Raw genomic sequence first — 22,109 nt, forward strand, 5'->3', positions numbered from 1 at the left:
ACAAAGAATTTAGGAGCAATAGGTTTTTTTTGGAATATTAAAAAATATTCTGATTACATAATAAGTAAACCCTGTTCAAAAGTCAAAAAACTATTGTGGGGCAAATAACACAAATTTTTGTTGTGGCATCGATGCTATTAAGAGGTGCTATTTCAACCCTCTCATTAGTGCAATAGGATGCTATAGTTTGTCCAGTGAGAGACTGGTTGACACAAAAATCACAAAATTCTTCATAGAGAAAGTAGTACCTAGCGCACGTAAAATATGAAATATATGCTTCAAGCAGTAACATTTTTGCCCTGAAATTATACTCTAATCAATGAATTCTATGTAGTGCAATTTGTAATGTTGGGTTAATTTAATAAAATTTAAAATCTCCCAATCTCTCGCTGGACGAAGTTTAGTTGCTTGGTATGGGTTGGAATAGTTCTGCTGATTCTTAATGACTGTTTGGTGGTTTGATCGTTTTGTTTCTTTTTTTTTTGCTTTGTCTTTTACTTGGTTGACCTGTAATTGGGACATCCTGTTGGTCAACTTGTCCAAATAATAACAATAGTAATAAGACACATTTCTCATGACATTTTATATTACTTATCACAGTGACAGATAAGTAATTTCCACCACAATAGTTTTTTGATTTTTGAACAGCGTTCAAACACCGTTCACGTTGTTTTGGCATAAATAGGAGCCATGATTTATTTTTTTAACGTTGAACACACTGATTTCCGTCACCAAAATGCCTGTCATGCAGACCTATCAAAACGAACATAACATGTTGCCGAATTTCCCGCGATAAATGAGTATTACCTATTCTTCTATTACAAACTACTAAAACTGACAACAATGCACTAGCATTGACGCTATTTATAACATCAAACTTAGAAAAACATAATCTAATTTAATAGACAGCTTTACCACCAAAATTTCCATGGCCTTCTCCACTATGCCAAAACAACATGAATGCATTTTAGTTGGACAATTTGTAAAATAAAGTAGCAGGCTTTGAAACAAATGAAGAAGCTACTGTCAACAAAAATTCATATTGTAATAAGCTGTTATTTAGAATTTTGTAATTGCCCTGAACAACGAAAGTCAGAATTCCTTAGAAACTGTATTTACGCGGTCCTTGAAAAATGGCCTAAAGCTGAAGTGGTCACCCATTTCTAAGGAAGAAAATAATAATAAAGCGTTATGAAGAATGAAAACTGACTAAAAAAACGGACAATCAGAAAGTGAATTAAAAATGCACGACCTGGCAGTCCGGCATTTTTAAAAGTGTAGTATGAATGAGTGGTCCCCGCGGAGCGCTAGTGTACGGGCGTTTTTTAGGGATATTATTTATTTTAAGTTTTTGTCACCGAGAATTTTTCTTGTTCAAATGACATTTTGAATTTGGAGTCAAAAAACCTTTTGTTTTTTGCTGCTTTGAAATTAAATTCGTGAATCTATTCCTTATTGTCCGTTGTTTTTGTGTTAAGTGTTGTTATTGTTCTTTGTTATATTGCGCACTAATGATTATTTAAGCGTGAAGCGTTCGTTTTGTGGCGCCCTCCTCGGCCGAACTTGATTCTTTCTCGCAAACATTTTCAATTTTCATAAAGCATTTCTCACGAAATGAACAGGCCGGTTATAATACAGCAGATCGTGGAAAAATCCCACAAAGATGCACTGAAAAACAGTTGAAACTAATTTCTGTAAGTTGCAGAAACGAGACAAATTCTCAAAATGTTTAGAGAAAGTTTTTATCTTGCACAATGGAAAATACTTCACTATTGGAAAAACAAATATTGCGTCGGGTAGGTACTATACAAAAAACAAGAGCTTAGCTCCCAGTGAAGACTACTTTTGAGACAGACAAACAGAAGTGTTGTCTTTCTCTTGATATCGATCGAGTTCGTGACGTTGTGATCAATGTTAATGTTCACATTAATCAAAACAAGTGATCGCGGCTGCTATTTCATTTCCCCAAAGATTTGAATCCTAATATTCCCAAGGGTCACCCGATTGAGGAGTTTTGGGTAAAACCTTTGGTAAAACTGAGTAATTAAGTATAAGAGGCAGAGAAGCAAATCTGCTGAAAAAGAACAAAATGAAGTAGATCAATTAGGTAGTCATCCGGAATCCGAGATATGAAGAAAACAAAGCCATTTGTAATTCTGAAGTAGTTCAAATTTATCGTTAAATTTCTCTATTTAGTTTTGCATCAAACATTACTTTCCCAAACTGTTCTTTACTAAAAAATGGATACAACAATAAAAATACAATTTAATTAAGTATGTGAAAGTTAAATTCGTTTAAAATTTCATTTTAAATTTATCATTCTTATTACAAAGAATCTTCTAATACGAAAAATCACGACTTTTCTTATCATTTTAGTTTAATAATAATTTTAGTTTGTTTGGAACGTTCTGTGCCTTACGTTTCTCCTGTACTTCACAGACTATTGTCTATCTAATATATTTATTTGCAATAATTTTAAGATTACTTTCTCATAGAATTTCTAAAATTATAACCTTTTGCAAGTTTTAAATTAAAACTGACAGCAGCGTAACATACTATTACTGCCATGGCACCTAACCCTTCTTGGTGAGAAATGTTAATCAGATGTTAATTATAGTGATTTATTGAATGGTTTCTTCTTCCTCAATTTTCATAATATTAGAAGTACCGACGTTTTTACCTGTTTGGTGTCGTCCGACAGCCGAGAATTGGCAAAACTGATGCACGAACAGTACAGAGCCACCCATGCGCACCATTTGAGTCTCATCATGAGACCGCACATACTGAAAATCATCCCTGAAATAAAATAACAACACATTTTTAATAATATTTATTATATATTATATATATTTTGTAATAAGTGTAATAAAATACGAATGTTTTGGTACTTTACTACAAAAATGTTAAATTCTTTTCGAAACGTTCCAAGTCCTCTTCGCTAACGTATTCCCTCAACACTTTCATGATCGACATGAGATTATAAATAAGCAAAGTGTTTTTTCGGAGCACATCAAGATGTATTAAACGCGGATGATTGTGAATAATTAACGAAGAGGATTTTATAGTATTTTACATTACAAGCCAGGTAAAATGGTTTTTACTGGCGAATGGAGGATATAACTGACGAGTCGAAGACGAGTCAGTTACCTCCTTGAGCCAGTAAAACCAGTTACCTGGCGTGTCTTGTATAATATTTTATTTGTTACTAAATTGTAAACAACCAAATAAAGGTCGAATAAAATTTAAAATGATCAAATTCTGTTTTCTTCCAAATTATTGCTCAAAACTCAGAAACCTTAGAAGTACAATTACTATGACAACGCGCCGTTTGTTCAAATTGTTTATTTCCGTCAAGATTTTTTCTCAAATGAACGTGCCAGAAGAAATCAAAAAGGAAGCTATAAACGTGGCTTCCAGTTTACTGCCAGCGAAGTCTTTATCAAGATATGAACGAGAATAGGAAGAATTTAAAAATTGGCAGAAAAGCAATAACGTAACTGGTGTAACGGAAGACGTTCTTTTGGTGTATCTTCACCAACTATCAGAAAAATTTAGCCCCAATTCTTTGTGGTCGAAATGGTCCATGTTAAAAAGCTGCCTGGAGATTAAAGAAAATGTTGAAGTTCGTAGGTTTGTTTTCTTATTACAGACGTTATCAAAAAAATGATATTTTAACTTGACATTTGTATATTTCATAAGGTAATTGCCTTTCTCAAGAGAAAAAATGAGCGTTACGTTCCGAAGAAGGCAAAGGTTTTAACAAAAGAGCAAGTGGAAACATTTCTTGTTGAAGCTCCTCATGAAGTCATGACCATTGGTTGTTATATAAAGTGATTGCAATTTTTGGAATTTTTGGTGCTTGCCGGTGTGAAATTGCTAAAAAAATGTTTCCTGGGCGAAACTCAACAGATGCGGCTTCCACTTCGACAAATGTAGCTTCTACTTCGGGAGGTGCTACAATTAATTGTCCAATGACGAGCGAATTCACTTCCGCTTCAGGAATGTTCGACATTAGCGAAAATTCTAATTGTACATTTAATTTTAATTTGTATGAAACAAAGAAATAAAAATGTTCAAATGTTAAAAACGCTATCTTTTCCAAATTTCAAATTTCTCTACTAACTTGTTAAATTCATAACTGGTCTGCTGTCAATTTAACACTACTAGCCAGTTAAAATGACTTTTCAACGTCAAGTGACAGTTCGAATAAATGACGTTTACAATTTAGTAACAAATAAAAATTTTAACTCCTTTCGTCTTTCTCTTTTTGTTATAAAGTCACAAAACATGCTATAGATTAGTTTGCGGATGAAAATCAATATAATGGTAGGTACTTGAATAAAAAATAAATAATTGATACAACACAACAAAAATTACAAAGTTCACGAAAAATGAACTGGACTTAAAAATGAATAGAGTCTGATGTAGATTTATTTTACATAAGTATATGTAAGTAAAAAATACAATTTTGTCGTATCGTTCGTGCAGTCCAGTTTTCTCAAACAATCTATTATTCCTCTACATTCTTTACAGAAAGAAACAATAATTTTATCGTTAACACAGCCATAATCTTCTACGTTCTCCATAAACTTTTCAGATTTCCTAAAATTTCCCTAATACATCTATTATCATGTTGAGACATGTAAAGAATTTATAGGTAATAGTGAGCTAACTACACTAGAGAAATCTCACACAAATCATACATTAAAACGAAAATAGCAATATTTTTGTAGTCTTATAAAAAGAAAAATCCAAGCCGTGACCGGGCCAGACGAAATGAAGCCGTAATAGATGAGTATACATTACAATAATCTACACTAGAGGACAAATATTCCACTACACTGATTGATAATTATTCTAATTTAAATTGGATTATTACAAAAATAGTGATATCATAACAGTAGCAATTTAAATTTTATGCAACGAACAAAAAATGATGAAAATCACAGTTTCAAATAGCACCAAATTCAAAAAATTTGGCTTAATATTCTTCTCATTTTTTTTTAAATATTTATTCCTGGCCCCAACCCTTCACACAATCTTCACTTAAATAATTTCTTAATTCAAAATTTATTGAAGCCGAGGCGTAAGGGACCAGTTTTATTTACATACTATACAAAATTTTACATAATTTACATTTTACACTATAAAATGGGCCAATCAGCAGTCATCACTACGCCTCAAATTAACAAACGAGCTGAAGCTCCTTTCCCGGGAAGCAAAAGCGTTTTTCTTTGCAAAATAACCAAAGAGTTCAACTCCATACCATTACATATTAGAACATGGCAGTGTCACACTGAAAATTGCGAGAAATAAAAGCCGTAACCGTAACTGATAAATCACGACAGTTACAAAAAGTTTCAGTCGTAAACAAATACTTCACCAATACTATGACAGAATAAAGTTGTCATCATACAATCAATCATACAAAAGCAACTAAGGCTATAACGAAGTCTGATATCCATGCGAAAAGTCTGAGTATTTAGTAGAAAGGGTTATACTATATCACCCTCGCTCCCACGACACTAACACGAGACGAAACCGACGCTTCAACGGAATCTACTGTTGACCGGTTTCGTTAGGCGCGGTGCTTGTAGTGGTGGTGGTGGTGGTCGGGTTGACCATTGGAGTTGAAGTGGTTAGAATGGGAGTCGCCGCTCCCGGAGCCTGGCTCTTTGGAATCTGCGATCGAAGAAAATTGTTTTCGGTCTCCAACTGCTGAATTTTCTCCATCAATTCGGCGATCTTCTCTTTGAGCACTTCCACCTCCTCCCGAACCGTATACATGAGGTGACTCTTGACCAGATCCATCGCTTGTTCGATCTTGTTGTCGATCGCGTTGACCACGGGATTCGTCTTCGAGGGGTCGTCGGGATTATCCGACGTCACTTCCGTTCCGCTACTCGTCTCGTTGACGGTTTCTGCGGACGCATCCGGATTCTCTAATACGGTCAAACTATTAACGTTCATATCGAACTGGGGATTCGTATACACGTTGTTCGCTTGAGTCTTATCTAAAATTGAAGGAACTGACACGACTTGCGGGGCTTGATTTTGATCGAAAATGGGCGCCGGGACGACTTTGGGGGCCGACTGGTTTTGGTCGAAAACTTGAGTATTTTGCACAACGTTCGGTTGCACCTGAGTAGAATTCTGCGACTGATTCGGGAGCTGTTGGAAGTTGGTGTTCTGTTGGTACTGCTGGTTTTGAATGACAGGAACTGATTGAGACTGGGTGCTGTTCTGCACCACCGGTATTTGGTTTTGAATGTTGGGTTGGGAAATCTGCGACTGGCTGACGACCGGCTGTTGGACGCTGGTGTTCAAGATGACACTTTTCGCCGCCTGAGTGGGCAGACTGCTCGACGTGACCTGCTGCTGCTCGTTCTGCTGCGGAAATGCGTGTCCGTTGACCATCGGCGCCGTCACGTTGGGCTGTCCGGCGTACGTCTGGCTCTGCTGGAAATTCGCCGGCAACTGCACGGTTTGAGACGTCGGCACGAAGGCGCTACCCTGGTTCTGGAGGATGTTGGCCGGGACGTACTGAACGTTCTGGTAGTTCGGGGGCAGGGCAAAGCCGGAATTCTGCACCACCCCCGTCGCGAAATACGGCTGGGAGGCGTTGATGAACTGCGTCGGCATGCTGCTGGGCACCCCCGTCGCGTTCACCAGCTGCTGGGGCAGCGTCTGGGTCTGCATGTTGGCCCCCGGCGGGTAAAAATACTGAGTTTGGGGTATCATCTGCGCCGGCACGTTGGGAAAAAACTGCGTGCCGTTGGTGTAACCGCCCTGCAGCAGCATCTGCTGGATCTGCTGCTGCGGCAGGCTCTGCGTCTGGAGGTAGACTCCCGCGGCCGGGACCGAGATGCTCCCCGTCGATTGGGTCACTTTACTCGGCTGGGTTATGGGCGGTGGGGCCTCGTCGACGTAGTCCATGCATTTCCACCGGCCCCTCTTGAACGGTTCCAAACTCGCGATCTTTACCACCTTGAAGCGGTCGTTCCTGCTCGGAGTCGAGTGCAGGTCTTTGGAATCGTCCGGGAGCTGCTTCGCCGTGGTGTCGATCACCGTGTCGGTGGATATGGTGACCGTTTCTGTGGGTAAGTCTGCGATGCTGACGTTGGTCGGTATTATGGCGACGCCGTATTGAGGGCTGGTGGGTATCACGTTGGTGGCGTTCGAGTTGGGGGCCGTCTCTTCGGCCTGGCCTTCTTCAGCCGTGTGGTGGGGCTGCAGGTTCGGCTCAGCGATCGTCGCCGTGGATACGTTCACAGCACCGACGCCGTCCACCACGTGTTTGTCTGCCGTAGCCTCCGCTGCTGCATTTGCCGTGGTCGCGCGTTGACCTACGGAATGCAAACATTAGATGACATCCTCGTTCCGTGTTACCCACTCACACCCAATATGGCCGCTCTTTTATAAAGGTACTAACGCGACAACTCTACCGGAGACGTTCGACCGCAAGGATGCACCACCCCCGGTTTCTACGCGAGATGTTTACTATCGAATCGAGAAAGTAATCGAACTTTCTAATTTTACTCGGGTCCGACTCGATTTGACTTAAAATAGAATGGAGATAAAGATAATTCCAACTCTGCCACATTAATATTAATAGAACTCGTTTGCTTACGTGTGTGTACTTATTTACATTCATTTAAATGAAGATTCTATTACTAAAATCGATAAGGCGACCACAGTTAAATTTAGATACTACGCAAAAAGAGTGTTAAGTGAATGATGATAACAATATTGAAAACTAATTTTATTCGACAAATTAATTTTTTTTAAAATGGTACACCAGCTGCACTATGCAAAAAACTCATTCGAGGAGTGTCAAGGATACATCACAGAGCAAACAGCTCGATAAAATTAGTCATAATTGAACAATTGAGCAATAAAAGTCAATTTTTCTTTACAAAGAAAGGCAACAGTGACCCGCCTTTGTGATTTCAATCGACAATTTTTCTCGTCGATCTCAAACGTAAAAGTTAATCGAAAGTACTAATTGATTTTTAGAAACTACTTTTTTACACACAATTCACGTTTAAGCGTTTATAAAAGTGCAATAAGTCATCCTTGATTTATAAGTGGATAACGACGCATTAAAAAATCTTCCGAACACAAAACGGTGTAACTATCAACAACGCAACAACGTTAGCTCTTTGCACAAAGAATCTAAGAACTTGATTTTCACGTCTGTACTTACATTCGGATAAAATATTCATCTATCACACATCACACTGTTAAAGTGTGTCTGTCGTAAACAGACTTACTGTGATTTGTCATTCCAATAAAAAACAATCTCCTCGGCAACTCAAACAATTTATTAAAACCTCTTAGTTGTCGAGACGGTTTAAAATATCGTATAAGGGCCACAAATGAGGATAGTTAAACCGATTTAATCGTAACGACTACACGATCAGCTTTATCGTTGCAATAACTAATATCAGTTAATCTTATAGGGGTGAGTAATATTTGAATTTGTTATCCTCTTTTTGACTCTTGTTGCATCTGAGATATTTGTCAATCTAACAAAATTAAATGTAACAATTTGTATATTGTTATACGACTTGCACAAGACAGTCTATTGTGGAACGAGTTCGACAACATGTCTTGTGAAACGAGTGTAACATGCTATTTTTTCTATTTCGGCTTCATTAATTTCATTTTTTTAATATAAAATAATTATCTAGTGACTTTTATTTTAATGAAATTGGGTTGGTATTGACGAAGCAATGTCATTTCATTTAAAATTACATTTCAAATTGTCTTCCAATTGTTGTTACAATAAATAATCTACCCCTTAGGGCCCGTATTCACCAACGCTAGTTAAAGTTAACTGTAGGTTAAAATATACGAAAACATTGTTATAACAATAGGTAACTAAAGTAACGAAGTATTTTAACCTACAGTTAACGTTAACTGGCGTTGGTGAATACGGCCGTAGGCCCGATTGCACCAACGCCAGCTAAAGCTAATTGTAGGTTAAAATGCTTTGTTACTTTAGTTACCTATTGTTATAACAATGTTTTCGCGAATTTTAATTTGTAGTTAAATTTAACTTACGTTGGTGCAACCGGCCCTGAGTAGTTTATTTTGATTCTACAACATGGATTCAGATTACCACATTTAACACTGACATTTACTATCAATACCAACCCTATATTAAAAATCACTAGAAACGATTCTATAAAATTGAAGTTTGTGCAACTGTTTTTAGTAGAGGTATTTTCATATTTGGTGGCGGAAACAAAAGACTGAGAAATGTCACAAAATTGTATTGTCAGTGTCAAATTTCTCATAAACGCCGTAAAAAGGAATGTCCAGGTAAATTTAAATTTTCGCTAAATAGATTGAAAAAATAAATTCTAAGGAAACCAATTTTTGTCAGTGCTTCAAAAGGAAAAGTTATTCTCATATAATCAAGCGTATTACAAATTATGTCTCTAGTTCGACGATTAATAACTTTCTTATTGTCAATTTGCTGCATTTCTGTCGAAATCACGAACGTCTTTGAGAAATTTGACACTGACAATATAAATTTGTGACATTTCTCTGTCTTTTGTTTCCGCCATCAAATATGAAAATATCTCTATCACAAAGTACTCATTGTAACACCGAAGTAGAAAATAGTAGTTATACGAGTTTTATAAGACGCTTCATTTTGACACGAGTGTCACAGTGCGTCTTATAAAACGAGTATAATATACTATTTTTTCTACTTTGGTCGCATTAATTTGATAAAAACTCAAAAATCTAATTATGAAATAATCTAGGGACTTTTTTGTGTGGCGCGAGTTATGGTGCCATTTCTGTGAAATTTATGTCAAATGTTTTAATTGTTAACAGGAGCTCGCTAGAGATGCCGGACGCCGGCCAGCGTGCTATTACAGAAATTCCAACGTAATACATACAGTGGCGAGCACGGAATTTCGCACACATTGGACATTTCACTGACTTAATTTTATTAAAATGAGATACCTACTGGCGGCAGTTTCGTGACAGTTTAGATGAAACATCAGTCATGATCACATATATCATGCGTATCCCACCTCATTATTGATTATAATGACAATAAAGCTTAGAGTAGATAGTTTTTTTTTAATGACGTACAAATTGGCGTGCGAAATTCCGTGCTCCCCACTGTACATATAAAAAAAAAAACAAAAACAGTTTCACAAAAAGTTCCTTTGTGACACTACTTTTAGTTTTGCAAAGACTCACTTATAATATAATAACAAAGCAGAAAAAAGAATGTTTAACACCACTTGATACTCAAAGATAGTGCTTCTTTTTATTGAATTCACTGTAACAATGACTAGGTATGATAAATGAATAAGTTATATTGAATTTAAAGCCCTACAAGCTAAATTTTATGTTATTCGATTTATTCGTAATTTTCCGATTGCACAACACAAACTTTACATCACAATGTCATTTGTGTAAATTTCGGTTTACACTTGTCACATTACAAAAACATCAATTCGATTCATTTCATGTTTGCAAATTAATTTACAACACAGAAAAAATTGAAAGTGATTAAATTTGAAAAAATCGAAGACTACTTTTTATCGTTAAATTTATGCAGTTGTAAATCAAGATTAAATACTTGCTGTGCTATTTCTATACAAACAATAAATCGCTCTTGGACTTTAAATAAAATAGGTAACTGATATAATATACCATCGTTTTTACAAGATTCAACTCCCCTATTCAATTCTATAACTGACCGTGAAAATGAATCTAAAGATGGCGATAGTATAATTTAAATAATTTACTACTTCCAAAACAATATAGCGTTGGCGCAACACTGCATGAGTCACGAGTCACTCACTTCACAATGACGATTTTTGAGAATTACGTATCGGTCCATATTTTAACACTACGTAAAACAGTTGTAGTACAAAGTACTTGGTAATTTTTTTCAGGACTGCTGGGACACTTTCATTCTTGCACATGCGAAACGGTTTCATTTTTAGACATGAAGCACAGACCAGTAATAAAATAAATACAACGAACACTAAAATAAATTATTCTGCTACACATAACATTGGGAAGTCCAGCGTCCGTTCTGTTTCATTCTTACTATCTTTTTGTAACAACAATAAAAATACACTACATTACTACACCTTTTATTTTATTTGAATTTTTAGTGTGGGAGTAGACCATCAAAAAATCATCAATAAAAGTAAACTTAAAAAGTGTCATCAAAGTGAACAGCTCAACAGGTCGCAACAATGATCCCCCATAAAAAATGTATTATTGGTTGTAATCAAAAACGTACAATATTTACATTTTTCTCGTATTTTTAATTTACAGACCTGAGACACCTTTACATGATCTGAATGTGAAGATAGCCTTCAAGGTTCCCGCTAAAGATGTGTGGCAGTCTCCGGGCACAGAAACCAGGACCATCTCACGCAGCTTAACAACTTAATAACAACGAGGAACGAATACGAGCTGAATGGACTTCAGACATTCAGGTTCACGTTGAGATTTAACAAAACTTATGCTCTATGGACTTGAACAATGCTTCAAAGAGCAGTGGACACACATTTTATTTACAAATGATTCTGAATGTCGTTTATCAATATAGCGACCATGGTCAACAACAAAACGTGCACACATTATCGTTGATACCCCTTTCCATTAAAAAATACTCTTTAACGCCCATAAATAAACTTTGAATATGGGGCGCGTATTTTCTCCTGAAAAACCGATCACTTATCTGTGCAATATACCTAAATAGCATTTTATCGAAATTTCCTAATAATGTTTTATCAATTGTTTTTGATGACGTAATTTTCACAAAAAATGTAGGCGTGCAATTTGGAGAGACTAAAATAAACTCTATCTGATTAAAACAACTTATCTAATTAGTGTTTAAAAAAAATTCGATTTCATCCTTTACCAAATTCAGATGCAAAAAACGTGCAGCACCAATTATAATGATATGCAAAATGATATACAAAAAAATGATAAAATCTATGATTTTTTGTTCATTAACATAATAGTTGCATGCTTATCCTTAGAAACTGTTAAAAAATAATTAAAACCATTACAAAACCACGAAATTTTCAACATATTAGTGTCAATTTTATAAAAGCTTATTTGCTTATTTGAGGTCAAAACTGATGATGATAAAGAAAATTTCAAATCGAGTCAGCCTTGGAAATGAAAACTCATTTGAGATGAAAACTGACTGTCACTGCATCATATAACGTGTGATCAAGAAAATTTGTAATCGAGTCAGCCTTGAAGATGAAACCGCTGTCTTCTCCGATTGATTCGTTTAATTGTGGCATCTAAAGTTACATGATTTGAAGATCTCAATACAATTAACTTTAGTTACTAAAACGTTAATGTTTTAAACATGTACGGAGAAACTGCACCCTTAAAACTAATGTGTCGACGTTAATTTAAATTTTTTGTCAGATTCTTGGTAGACATTTCGCTGTAATTTGCACACGAAACGTCAACAAGCAATTTCATTCTCGCATTCATGTTTTCCAGTCATTTGTAACGATAAAACCTGACTTAAAAACTATCACATCCGCCACTTTTCTTATTGTTTCTTTCATTTTATCTGACAATTAATTATTATCAGTGAAGTTCAATCACGGTCAGTTTCAAAGCTGACTTGATTTGATCACACGATAGTCCTCATAGACCTTTACAAATACAAAAGTAAAATTCCAAACATACTGGAACAGAATAAAAATATATTTCTTTAATTTTCATATTAACCAAATCAAAGTATGACCTGAAATCAAAATTATCGCATCTCTTGTAAACCCTTTGCTACTTTCTCTTTCTTGGCAACTTTTTCAAGACTATCCCTAATACTCGAAAACTCAATTTCATTTTTTAATACACCAAGTTTTTCAATTAAACAGAGTTTGTTAAAACGATACTCAATCTGTCTTAACGTGCCATTTAAGTAATGAACAATTTAAAAAGAACCACTCACTTTTTCCTAACGTTTTTACACACTCCACGGCAAGGTTGCAATTTTAAAATATGATTAAACAGAATTTACATAACACATTGAAAATTTCTTGCATTCTCTTCTCGTTCAAAATAACTATTCTAAGTAAAACTGTCACACTTTTTCTCTTGCAATGTCTCTGTAACATTTCGAATTTAATGAATAAGGATTCAAACACACATTAATGGGTACAACTTGACTCACGTCCAGATTGCTGGTCACTGACATATGATTCGTCATACCATTATCACTGCACATCTTAATGGCAATGTCACATCTTCTTGAACAAACAATTACTTATTTAAACAATAATATCGAAACCTTTGTTCTAAATGTTTCATAAAATTCCACTGGTTCTGATTGACTATTGATTTCGCTCTTGTCAACAAATCTAAAGCAAAGTGCACCTTATTCCTTCAGCGACATCTCAGAGATGAACGACACGACTGATTTAGAAGTCTTATCGATCTTTTCGTCATATCCTAACAACGTTTATTTCAAACAATAAAACTTCTTACTCAAATAAGAGAAAGTGTTGGACAAACTACACACAAAACGTGTTCGTCTGAATCCGCTGAGGGTTTAATTAGGAGAAGTGCTACTCTTTTTTATTGTCACAAATTTGTCACCCAACATATGTTGGTGGCGAAACAGCAATCGCTACAACTGAAACAAATACCAGAAGTTGTCCACTACCTTTTACAATACAAAACAAGTTGTCTAAAGCAAGTTTGGAATAGTTTTGAACCTTGCGTTGACTACAAATAAGATTGTCGATAACTCAAATCATGTTAATAAGTTTGCTGTTTGGCAAACAAATATGCAAATGTTAAAAAGTAAATTCATTCTGGCGGCGACGGCGCCAACGATCGGGAAATGTATTCAAAATGATCGCGACGGTATTAACACAAAAAAATTTACAATCTCGGGGATATTGTATTATCACATCAAAGTGCAACAGCTGCAACGATTGTGGAGCGTGAAATGGACGATCTACCATTTCCTCCACTTTCTCTAGACCTAGATGTGACAGAATTGGATCTTCTCACAGAGTTGACAGTCACCTTCCATAATCGGTATCTGTAACAGATCTGAGATCCCTGCCGTGTTTTTTTTTCCTGATTGTATCAAAAGTTGAGATATTTATTTTTATACTATTAAATCAAATCTTATTTTTAGACGTTTAAACGTCTACTACCATGCCTCTCTTTCAGTACTGTTACAATATCTCTATTCACTTTGAGTGGTTTTCTATTTTATCATCCAATCGTTAATTTTAACATTTTCCCAGTTGCAAATTTGAATTCAAATACGTGCTTACGCACTTCGACCGCCTTTTTTGTTCTTTTTTTTTAATTAATCTTCGATGAGTACAATAATTAATTAAAAAGAAATAACTGGATCAACACATTATTAAATTCTTTTCTCCTTTTTACAATATAAGCAAAAAGAAGTGTAATACAGAGAAATGTATTTAAAAAAGTTAACCTAGTTGTACCTATAGTTTTTGTCCATAAAGTTGCGTTAATTTTTAGAAAATTCTATAGAACAAAAGACAGGATAAGGAATCTAAATTAAATTGAGGAAGAAAAATCTTAATTGCTAGCTATATGATGTAGGCCAATGTCAGCAGCTGGTTTGTCCTTTTACACTAACAATTCCTACAAAATTGTGACATTTTTCTTTGCTGTTACTCGTAAGTTCAAAATAAATCTGCAGATTCGACACTTACAAGCAAACTTAACGCTCTAGAGATGTGTTATCGACTGAGTTCACCGGTCACTTTCGGCTGCTTGTTAAAGTAGCAAAACTGGACTGACTGAACAACGCAACCACGCTTAAAGCCTAACTACATCAGAAACTCACCTAAGATGTTCATATAATCTGGTGTGAGATCTTCCCCCTGTCCATTGGTATTCGCAGTTGGTGGTTTATACCTTTGAACTTTGTCTGGTCTTCGAGGATCAACACTACCAGGAAGCATTCTGACCTGCAAATCAGATTTATATTAGTTTAACCTACATGACGCCAATCGCGGAATATTTTTTCAAGTCAATAACAATGAGCAAATGTACGATAATAAACGAAGGAGACCCCAACATAGAACTGTCAAACAGTGGATGAAATGGCGATTTCTGACGACACAACGCAACGGGGACGTTACAACTTCATCTCTTATTAAATGCAACTACACAAACGTTGTGATTTCGCTGTTACTCACTTTTAATCTAGGATATTACTCACGAATTATGTTAAAGTATACTTATATGAAATCACAATGGCGACAAGCACAACCTATGCGAATTAATAAATGTCATAATACAGTGGCGTAGGTCATGAAAGTTTGTGGGTGCGGAATTTGTTATTCGGAAAATTATGTTTGTTAGTATTGGGAGATGTTTACAAATTGCATAGCTCACAATTGTACCGCTCCATTCTTCACGAATTTGTGCTTGCCAAGATTGCAGTGAAATTTCGTTACATATTTCTGACACCACATTGGCGTACTAATTTTTACTAGCGCCAGGGAAGACCTCAAGGTTGAATTATTTTTACAATCGCCCTAATTTATTAGTTACCTTTTATTTTAGACTTGCGATAAAACACCTTCTACATCACAAATCAAATTCAACAAAATTCGTTTCAAATACTCTAAATTATTTTCTTTTCCTGTTTATTGATTGGGTTCTAACTGTGTCAATGTAACGTAATAAAACATAGAAATTCGTTTCCTAATTCCACCTCGGTCACATCCAGTTATAAATCAGCAACTGAATTACCTTCAGTTTTTTATGGTTTGTTTGTGTATAATTTAAATAAAAACAACCACTACAAAACTAGACTTTTATTTGTTAAGACTCCAAACTGAAACAATCACGTTGTATTTTATGGCATTTAAATATGTACATGTCAAGGAAAGGGTCTACTGTCAAAGTGGTACGGCTATCTTATTTTTCACGGGTTGTTATCACTCTTTGTAAAAGAAAAACATTATGATTTTATAAACACCAATGAAAGGTAAGATGGTAATCATCACTTCGACTGCTAAGTATATCTTTGATTGCTAGGAGATAGGCATTTTCGGAATCTGAATAATATGCCTGTAAGTGGCGTACAACATGCTGTTGAAGCTCTTCACGATATCAGTTACAAATGCACTGACCGGTCTTATGTAATACTTCACACCCAATTCTTTGCGCCGTGCGTAGTTCTCAGCTACTTGTAAACGGTTATAGTACATCAAGAAATTGCGATCGGTGGAAATAGGTTTTTCGATGTCAGCGACATTTCCAAAGCCAACTTTTACAAGTGATTCTCCAAGGTTAATAAATTTTTGTTTATTCTGCAACAAAATTTATTCAATTTGTGATTGTTGTTTGTAGAACACTGACCTTTTCATTCTTAGGTAACAACACTTGGCACTGAACAAAATCTCGTCCTTTAGCTAATGGAATAAACTTAACCTCGTGACCAGTCACTACGGCTTGTAACCAACTCAAACCGAGTCCTGAAACCGTGACTCCAGAGATTTTGACAGGTAGATGACCGCCTGGTAGTCCTGGTAAAGCTAATAAAGGTTTATGACGAACCATTAGTAAAGCTCCATTTGGATCTATGCTCTCTACTAGTCCTGTCAACTCTTTTCGTTCTTTAATAAAACGATCAGGAATATCTTTGGGTTTGCGAAATCTGCTAAACTACAAACGACATAGATCAATTAAATGCACAAATGTGAAAGACAGTACAAAAATAGTGACTTACAGGTCGAACTCGTCTGATTGCGACACTTAGGCCGATCAATGCTACCGAATAACAACCGAGCTGGAAGACAATGCAATTAGTGTAAATTAGCACAAATATGATTTAAGATACCTGTACGCCCCTGTTGTCTTGCTCCATTAGATTGATAACATGGCCAAATACGTTTTTGATTTCGTCCATCCTTCCTGTTTAATTAAATCGACCAGTTCAAATTACACGGACATCTCTGCCAAGAGTGTTATGCTAATAATAAAAATTACTATCACTGTGTTATAACGCCGATTTCGTGGAGTTAACAAACTTACATGAATTTTTTTCGTTTCAACAACATTTAATTCGCGTAGGCATCTGGATTTGATGTCGTTTTTTATTATGTCATCAACATCCATAATGAATATTTTCCATACATAGCAAAATTTTGAAAATTTAGAGAAATATTACAAAGCAAAATGGTTCATAATGTTCATCTTCATTTTTGTATGATATAGGTACTTCTTTTTTTTTTAATTGTATCAAATGTGATTACTTCATATTTAACAGAAAATAATTAATTGAAAGAGATTACGTTTGAACCGATTGTTTTGCTATCGAACAAAAGAGGTCGCCAAAGAATTTTAAGCTACAGATTTCTTTTTATATTAGTTTTGGTAGAATTTTCTAAACATTCTGATAACGTATTAATTTAAAAATGTATCTAGGTGCCACTACCCTTACCAAATTAGTCTTTGACCAAAGTGCAGATTAATGTTTAAAATTGATAACAATAACTACCGGGTGACTATAAATGAATGTGATTTTTTTTCTTAAGTTAGAAACATTTTTCAAAAATTACTTTGGCAAACCTGATATGTTTAATCAACACATTGGCGTACATTGTATGTATTAATAGGTAATAATAAATTGTGTCAAATAGCGAGTACGCCTATGTTTATGTCAATTATCACATTAACCCTTTGCGGGCAGCATTTAGAAAAAAATGTTTGCCACTTATGTATCGTGTGAGCAACAAGTACTGATTGAGTTGGCAATAAATTCTGGTGATTTTTGGTGACTTTTATGTCATGTTCCAACGAGAAAACCATTTTATTAATAAAAGATTACAAAAACCAAAACGTTTAAATTTGAAATGTATAGCAGCTGTCAATAATGTCAATAAAACAAACCGAAATAGGTACCATTCACAGTCTTGAAAATTTTATGTAAAATTTTTTTTTGCCAACTGAAACAGTTATTGTTGCTCACCCTGTATAATTTTACGCAATACTGATAAATAAATAGGTAGAAAATTCAGATGTATTTTTCAAAATTTTATTTCTTCTTGTTTTTCCAAAAAAATGTGGTAGGTATAGCACCCATACCACTAAGCCACCAATAGTAAAAAAATACAAAATCAATTTTTTTTATAAAAGTTCTGAAAACATATTTTTTGTCGGACAGACATAAGCCGACAGCACAAGTACTGCAAGACCATCTCAATCTTCTTTGATGGTCGCGTGTGCCAGATAAACATAACCCACATCTGCGAGAATTTCCGTAGACTGATCCGTAGATTGATCCCATCTCTTCTCAAGGGGTATTAGTAGTGGCTTATAATTATTTTTCAATTTGATAACCTGTGCTTCACTTGGTCTTCCTTTTTTTAGTACTTCACTTCCAGCGCCTACCAATCCTGCTACTCGTACTATGCCAAACGAAATGCCTTCAGATTCAGATTCATACCACTGTTTTCACATCGTTGTTGAAAAATGATAAATACATTAACTACGCTAACGTCGATAAAATGCCAGAATATTCGTGGCCACGATTTTCTACTTTTTTTCTACTTTTTCTATCAATTTCATATCATAAGTGTGTTTTAACATGTCGGCTTTGTCAACAAAGCCCATGTTTTGGTTTGGTTATAACTTTTCAAAACTCTCGGACACGAAACATTTTCCTTTTCACCGTTCTTTATTTTTCTTATCACTTGGTCAGTTTCGGCAGGGTTTTCATAATTGGATGCCAACAGAACTGCTCCTTTGTCCATTCATTTTATGGATATTGTTTTGAAATCATTATTTACTATCTATGAACAACAAGTACCATTTATTCTACAAAAAACGTTGCCTGGCAGAGCCAGTCCAGAGTCAAAGACGATTACTGAATATCCAGAACAAAATTTAAACACTCTTTATTAAAATTTATTAATTGATTTAGTTGATTTGTAACGGAAATGCGAATATTAAATATACAGGCTCTTTCCTAAAAAACGCCGCAAACCGTAGCTTTAATAAACAAAAGAAGAAGTCAAAGGGATAAATGTCATTTAATTAGTTAGGTAGTACTTTCATGCCTATTTTGACAAACTGGTTTTACTGTTTATTAACTGATTATCCAGTGGATAACAATCAACTGACCGACATGCTGCAAGTATTTTTCGAATGTAATAAAAATCGCAATCAAGCGATACGTCTTTCCCCAACCGCTTTCCTAACAGGGAAATTCCAGAACCATTGACATTGTTATTGTTTTCCACAGCGCGCTTTTTATTCAGTTAAAAAAATGCTCCGAGAGTATCCTTTTGTGATCTGACTTTTTTATTAAGTATTTCTACGCATTCATTCTATACCTACTTCAACTGAAGCATTTCCATTATTTTTTGACGCAATTAATACATCAAGACATTCTACCATTTTATTCGGATCTAAAAAAATACTTACACCACTTCCTGTTTGTACGAGACTTTTCATAGAAAGGAATTTTTCGAATGTCTTCTAAAACACTTTTATATTGAGTGATTCAAAATGATTGTGGATAAGTATGGCTACTATGTACGAAAATTTATGTGGCATGGCAACTGTGTGGGTAGGATAGAGTTGACATTTCTTTGGACAGTTCATAGTCGCGCAATTTTGAAAATTCTCAAATCAATGTGCAATGATATAAAAAAAATCAAATGCACGCTTATGAAACGTCAATACGTCATACAAATGTCAACTCTACCCCACCCAAACAGTTGCTATATAAATTTTCGTACATAGTTGCCATACTTTTATCCACAATCATTTTGAATCATCCAATATTTTATAAATATTTTAATTAGATCAAAATATGAAATTTATATTGGTATATGGGTAATTGTTCACTTTAACTACTTCTGGAATTTTCGCGTTTTTTCTGACTAGACAGCCTCAGGGCGTCCTCCTAGATCGTGTCCCACCATTCAAACCTTGTGCAAATGCCTTTTTTTTCTCTTGTTGTGTTTCAAGGTCGCGTCAAGGTCGCGCTAAGTCTTAGTATAACTAAAGGGTAAGGAAATTTTTCATTTGCACAAGGTTTGACTGGTGGGAAACGATGTAGGAGGACGTCCTGAGGCTGTCTAGCCAGAAAAAACGCGAAAATTCCAGAAGTAGTTAAAGTGAACAATTATGTATTTTGATTTACCTATTGTCACGATGCGATCTGTAATAAAAGTTCTAGAGCTTGGGACATATTTTGTCATCCACGATGTACCCAAGGAACGCTCAAACTCTATCCACATTTATGTAAAATAGGTTTGTCAGATGGTTTACCACCATAAATCAAAAGTTCAACGATGCCTTTATAGTATTCTCGATAAAGATCAACCAGTCTAAGGAATTGTAATATTTTTTTTTGTTCGACACTGTCAGAATTTGAGAATTTTCTCCTATGTGAACGGATTTTGATAAATGTCACAACTTGTCAAAACGAAACGTCAAGCTAATTTTAAAGGTTTTAAGCGATTTGAAGCCTTTAAAGGGCTCGTCGAACAAAAAAACGTTGTATTCAACTCGTTCGTGTGTAAATTGGGCCTTTTTTGGCACTCGTGGGCCTTTAAAACGCTCGTTTCACTCGCGTTTTAAAATGGCCCACGCGTGCCAAAAAAGGCCCAATTTACACACAAACTCGTCAAATAAACTACTATTTACACACAAATCATGTGATATGTAGAGCGAAAATTATGTAAAATGTCTAAGATATTACAAAAACAAATCAAACTCTCAAATGTGTGATCTTTTACACGCTATTTACAAATTTGAATTATTAGTGTAGGTATGTACAGTGACTTGGGATAATAATTATTATGTTAGAAGTATTATTTAATTATTTAATAGTATATTAAGTGATAAGATTTGTAATTTTTAATTTTAATAGAGTAGGCGGACCAGACTGCATAACTCCTCGCAGGAACGGATTTTTGAATGCAAAGGCTACCTACATTCAATTTTTCTTATTCACTCGAGAGAGATTAATCCGACGACGTGAAATGAACATATTTTTTATAAAATCGATTCTTGTTTCATTTTTGACAAGCTCCATTAAACGACTTTTTCGTGTGGAAGGTACTCCAAGTGAGGAGAACGTCTTTTAATTAGCATAAATCGCATTCACGTTTTAAGTGAAGGAATCCAGTTCAGATGTAGGACTGCGCTTCATGGGAGAGATGTGGGTCGAAGGTCTGGCGAAATAAAAGTTTGATAAATGGCGTCGGCGTTAATTTATTATTCGTGTTAATTACTCCTGCGCGCCGCATAAAAATGATAAAAGAAAAAACGTCGAAATCAAGTCCGTCCGAGGCGATGGCGAGGCAAAATAAAATAAAACCCGGAGCAATTTACCTTTCGTTTCAAGAACGTAATAAATTTTCTCTTTCAATTGAAGCGTAAAAATACGGTTAGAAAAATGTTGGAAACAATTTATTGTTCGTTGCCGCAACGACGCATTTGTTATTTGAAAAGTTATGGTCCCCAATTTACAGAGCAGAAGAAGTTGTTCGAGTACGCAACAAAAACTCCACAACCCAAAAATAACAACGAAACAATCCAATATCCAGGGAATTGTAATCGAGAACCGGCCGAAACCATAACAAAAACACATAAGGACGCAATATCGAATATCATACAGCCATAAAACTTGCTATTCCTTTTTACTGTCCCATACATTGTAAGTTCCGTCGCCTTAAGGACGAAAATCGCCTGTTGTGGCTTCGCTATCTAGTGTGCCGCGTTCGTAATAATAACAATCTCTCTCAGTGGGCCGCGGAAGGACCCTACCGCAGGCAGATGTCATTTCCAGCGATAGTTCGCTTCGTTAGACGATCTAAAGATCCAAGAAGCGATCCCAACAAAAACTAAGCTCCTTTAAATTATCGTGTCTGGAAACAGGAAATATTGTACTTTAGGTATCCTCGGCTCTCTCGATCCCACTTCTGATTTATAAAGACGATCACGACCTACAGCTTTTACCGGCATTGTTTTAATGCGCTTCTGCTGTTTCGCACGAATTTATCAAGCTCATTAATAGCTTTATTTTTCAAAGTTTCTCCTCTGAAATATTTACTTTCGAGCTTCGAAAGTAC

General features: G+C 35.5%; 2 protein-coding genes and 1 long non-coding RNA gene across 17 annotated transcripts in view; 1 reads left to right on the top strand and 2 right to left on the bottom strand.

Annotated features, from left to right (window-relative positions):
• LOC138123368 (PAT complex subunit Asterix) overlaps positions 1–15,542 on the bottom strand; it is a 16,483-nt gene extending 941 nt beyond the window's left edge. The window contains exons 1-3 of one of the 14 annotated variants that reach the window (XM_069038053.1): positions 15,409–15,535; positions 14,855–14,978; positions 2,681–2,796 (exon numbers count right to left, since the gene is read on the bottom strand). In XM_069038053.1, coding sequence (XP_068894154.1) covers positions 2,681–2,796; positions 14,855–14,972 — 234 coding nt within the window. In that variant the 5' untranslated portion in view covers positions 14,973–14,978; positions 15,409–15,535. Of the gene's footprint in view, positions 1–2,680; positions 2,797–4,237; positions 7,347–8,206; positions 8,429–11,321; positions 11,776–14,854; positions 14,979–15,063; positions 15,365–15,408 lie in introns of those variants that run through there. The other 13 variants (XM_069038050.1, XM_069038054.1, XM_069038051.1 and 10 more) reach the window with 13 other exon arrangements.
• On the top strand, positions 15,387–16,208 carry LOC138123378 (uncharacterized). Its single transcript, XR_011156770.1, has 2 exons — positions 15,387–15,528; positions 15,580–16,208. It is a non-coding gene; the product is annotated as an uncharacterized lncRNA (long non-coding RNA).
• LOC138123375 (protein C3orf33) lies at positions 15,819–17,241 on the bottom strand. 2 transcript variants are annotated; one of them, XM_069038062.1, is made up of 5 exons: positions 17,056–17,241; positions 16,862–17,009; positions 16,751–16,810; positions 16,381–16,686; positions 15,819–16,331 (listed from the first exon to the last, which is right to left on the bottom strand). In XM_069038062.1, the coding sequence occupies exons 2-5, from the start codon at positions 16,928–16,930 to the stop codon at positions 16,053–16,055; spliced, it is 714 nt and encodes a 237-aa protein (XP_068894163.1). In that variant the 5' UTR covers positions 16,931–17,009; positions 17,056–17,241; the 3' UTR covers positions 15,819–16,052. The 2 variants fall into 2 exon arrangements, with proteins under 2 accessions (XP_068894163.1, XP_068894162.1); XM_069038061.1 differs by having other exon boundaries at positions 16,862–16,993; positions 17,056–17,240.
• Between the last annotated feature and the right edge of the window lie 4,868 nt (positions 17,242–22,109).

Source organism: Tenebrio molitor, chromosome 2 (assembly GCF_963966145.1).
Source record: "Tenebrio molitor chromosome 2, icTenMoli1.1, whole genome shotgun sequence".
Lineage (NCBI taxonomy): Eukaryota > Metazoa > Arthropoda > Insecta > Coleoptera > Tenebrionidae > Tenebrio > Tenebrio molitor.